The 2,466-nt window shown below is 31.8% G+C and overlaps 1 protein-coding gene across 1 annotated transcript; it reads right to left on the bottom strand.

Annotated features, from left to right (window-relative positions):
• Nucleotides 1-321: 321 nt before the first annotated feature.
• LOC111468522 (uncharacterized protein At1g08160) lies at nucleotides 322-1,284 on the bottom strand. Its single transcript, XM_023113765.1, has one exon. It carries the CDS (start codon nucleotides 1,168-1,170, stop codon nucleotides 577-579), a length of 594 nt encoding a protein of 197 aa, XP_022969533.1. The 5' UTR covers nucleotides 1,171-1,284; the 3' UTR covers nucleotides 322-576.
• Between the last annotated feature and the right edge of the window lie 1,182 nt (nucleotides 1,285-2,466).

Genomic DNA, 2,466 nt, shown 5'->3' with positions numbered 1-2,466 from the left:
GAGTGCCCAACAACCTACCGAAACTTGTTTGTAAAAATTTATAGTGATAGATGTCGTTAATGATAGACATTGTCCATAATTAAACGACGTCTTGTCATTGTAGCTTAAACTGATACCGGAGACATCGATAGATATTGTACATCTATTCAAGTATGAAAAGAGGTATATATTGAATAACTCTACTTAATCACATTAAATCCGAGGAAATTTTTTTCCCTATTTTTCAAATTTTAAAAACAATCTAATGGAATTTTCAATTAGAATCTTGATAGGAGTAGGAATCTTACATTTGAACACACCATGGAAAATTAATGCATTCGATTCAAGCATACCTTACGAGATAATATTGCACATATGAAAATTTTCAATTATTCATATCAAATTAAAATACAAATTGAACTTATTTGTTAAAGAATGGACTGATAGGAAAAAGAAAAAAAAAATCGAAAAGAGCATATACATGAACACACACAATCGGAAACAACAAGCATAGCTCACAAATTCCAAACTTGAAAAACTAATCCCAACACCACACCGTCAAGAACACAATTTAAGAAAGTAATTGAGAAAGCATCTTTAGACTTCAGTAAAGCAAGCAGTCCTCTTGAATTCCTTGTCTTTAGACAAGTAGACAATCACGGGCGAACACCGAATTCGAAGCGTCCGATGCCCCAACTTCCAAACTCCAACCTTATACCTAATTCTCGCCTTGATCCAGAGATCCAAATCCATCTCTCCCGCTGCCTTTTCGAGCGCTAGATCCTTCGACACGGAGTCGTGCAACAAAAAGTTTTTAGCATTAAGGTCCATGTTCAACCATGTCACATCTTTGTGAGGTTGGTAGAAGGGCTTAATCACGCCAAACGCCAAATCTTGATCGCCGAACCCAACCGTAACAGTGACATGATCATAATAAACCGAAACATGTCTATTGGGATTGTAAGCTTTCACTCCGAAATTGAAGGAAGCATTAAGCTGAGTTGTGCTCATGTCAAAGTTATGGACAGCAGCGCTTTCCACCGTGTATCTTAGTCGTTTCGGCCTAACAGTCAACCAAATGATGAGCACGACGAGACCAACCAATACAATTAGTGCTACTAGGACCAATATGACGTAGCGCAATATGTTCGGGCGGGCGGGTCGTGGAGATAGCTGTGGAGGACCCGCCATGCTCAATGATGGATAGCTCTCTACAAAGGAAAAGAAGCCAAGTTTGATGGAGAGGCTTTGCTTTAGAGAAGGCTATGAGAGTGGATTAATTTATAAGACATAGATTTGGGAATTTTGGATAGAAATGATTAACTAAAAACTACCTTATATTCTCTTTTTGGTTGCTTGCATGAAACTCAAGACATCAAAAGGGATTCAGGTTCTTTTCTTGGACTATTAATGTAGGCATTTTAATGCACTTTTGACTATGCCATCAATTTAAATATGATAGCCACCTTGTTTTAATGAACACAATGTTACTTTGGCTGCAAGATATGCCAAGTCCAAAACTTGTAAACTCTCCCTTTCTTTCTGTCAATGGTATCCCTACGTCTTTTAAGGTTCCAACTGCCTTTAAGAATGCAAATGTCATATTTACTTACCCACTTTTTTTTGTTTTTTTTATAATGGGTCCCACGCTACTCTTTCGTTGGAATTGTTTGAAAATTATGGAACAATAATTCTACCTGAAGATTCTTTTGTCTCATACGACTAAAGTATATGTAGTTGAGAATGTTTACTTAATTCACCTCCAAGTTATCTATTTATAATCAAATAAATTACCGGATATGGAAAGATACTCATGGTAAGAAAGCAAATATCTAGATATTTACCTTATAATAAAATATCAAATATGATATATATGATAAACTATAATTTATTATTAAATATCTTTAACCGTAGTTATATTTATATATTTATAAATTGAAGTGTTTGATATCGATATTTAAAATCAATTGATATCTCACAAATGTTATACTTACGTACCCATCTTTTACTTTTTCATCTTTTTAATAATGGGTCTCACGTTACTCTTTGGATAACCCTAACGGGATTATTTGAAAATTATGGAACAATAATTTTACTTGAAGAATATTTTGTCTCGTATAGGTAGCTATATTGATATATTACGCGTAGGATAAATGTATTTATAATTTTTTATAATAGTTTTTATAATTTTTTATTTACAAGAATATTTGTGGGGGCACTCATTAAAGATAAATGTATTTAAAAAAAATAAAGGTTAAATTAGAAGAGCAATTCTTCCTTTTTTTTTTTTTTTTAATTTGTCTTTTTCTTATATAGAAAATGACTAACCAATTTTTAAATTTTTAATTTTGTATTATGATCTATTCATTATTTTTTTTAATTTATAATTTATTGAACAAAATTAAAATTAAAAGTTTAGGATTAATAAACATAAAATTCAATTTTTTATTTGATAGTTGAATTTTCTTTTTTTTTTTTTTTTTTTTA

The sequence above is a fragment of the Cucurbita maxima genome, unplaced genomic scaffold (assembly GCF_002738345.1).
Source record: "Cucurbita maxima cultivar Rimu unplaced genomic scaffold, Cmax_1.0 Cma_Scf00037, whole genome shotgun sequence".
Classification (NCBI taxonomy): domain Eukaryota; kingdom Viridiplantae; phylum Streptophyta; class Magnoliopsida; order Cucurbitales; family Cucurbitaceae; genus Cucurbita; species Cucurbita maxima.
The sequence above is the reverse complement of the archived record's forward strand: the minus strand, read 5'-3'. Positions and strand labels throughout refer to the sequence as shown.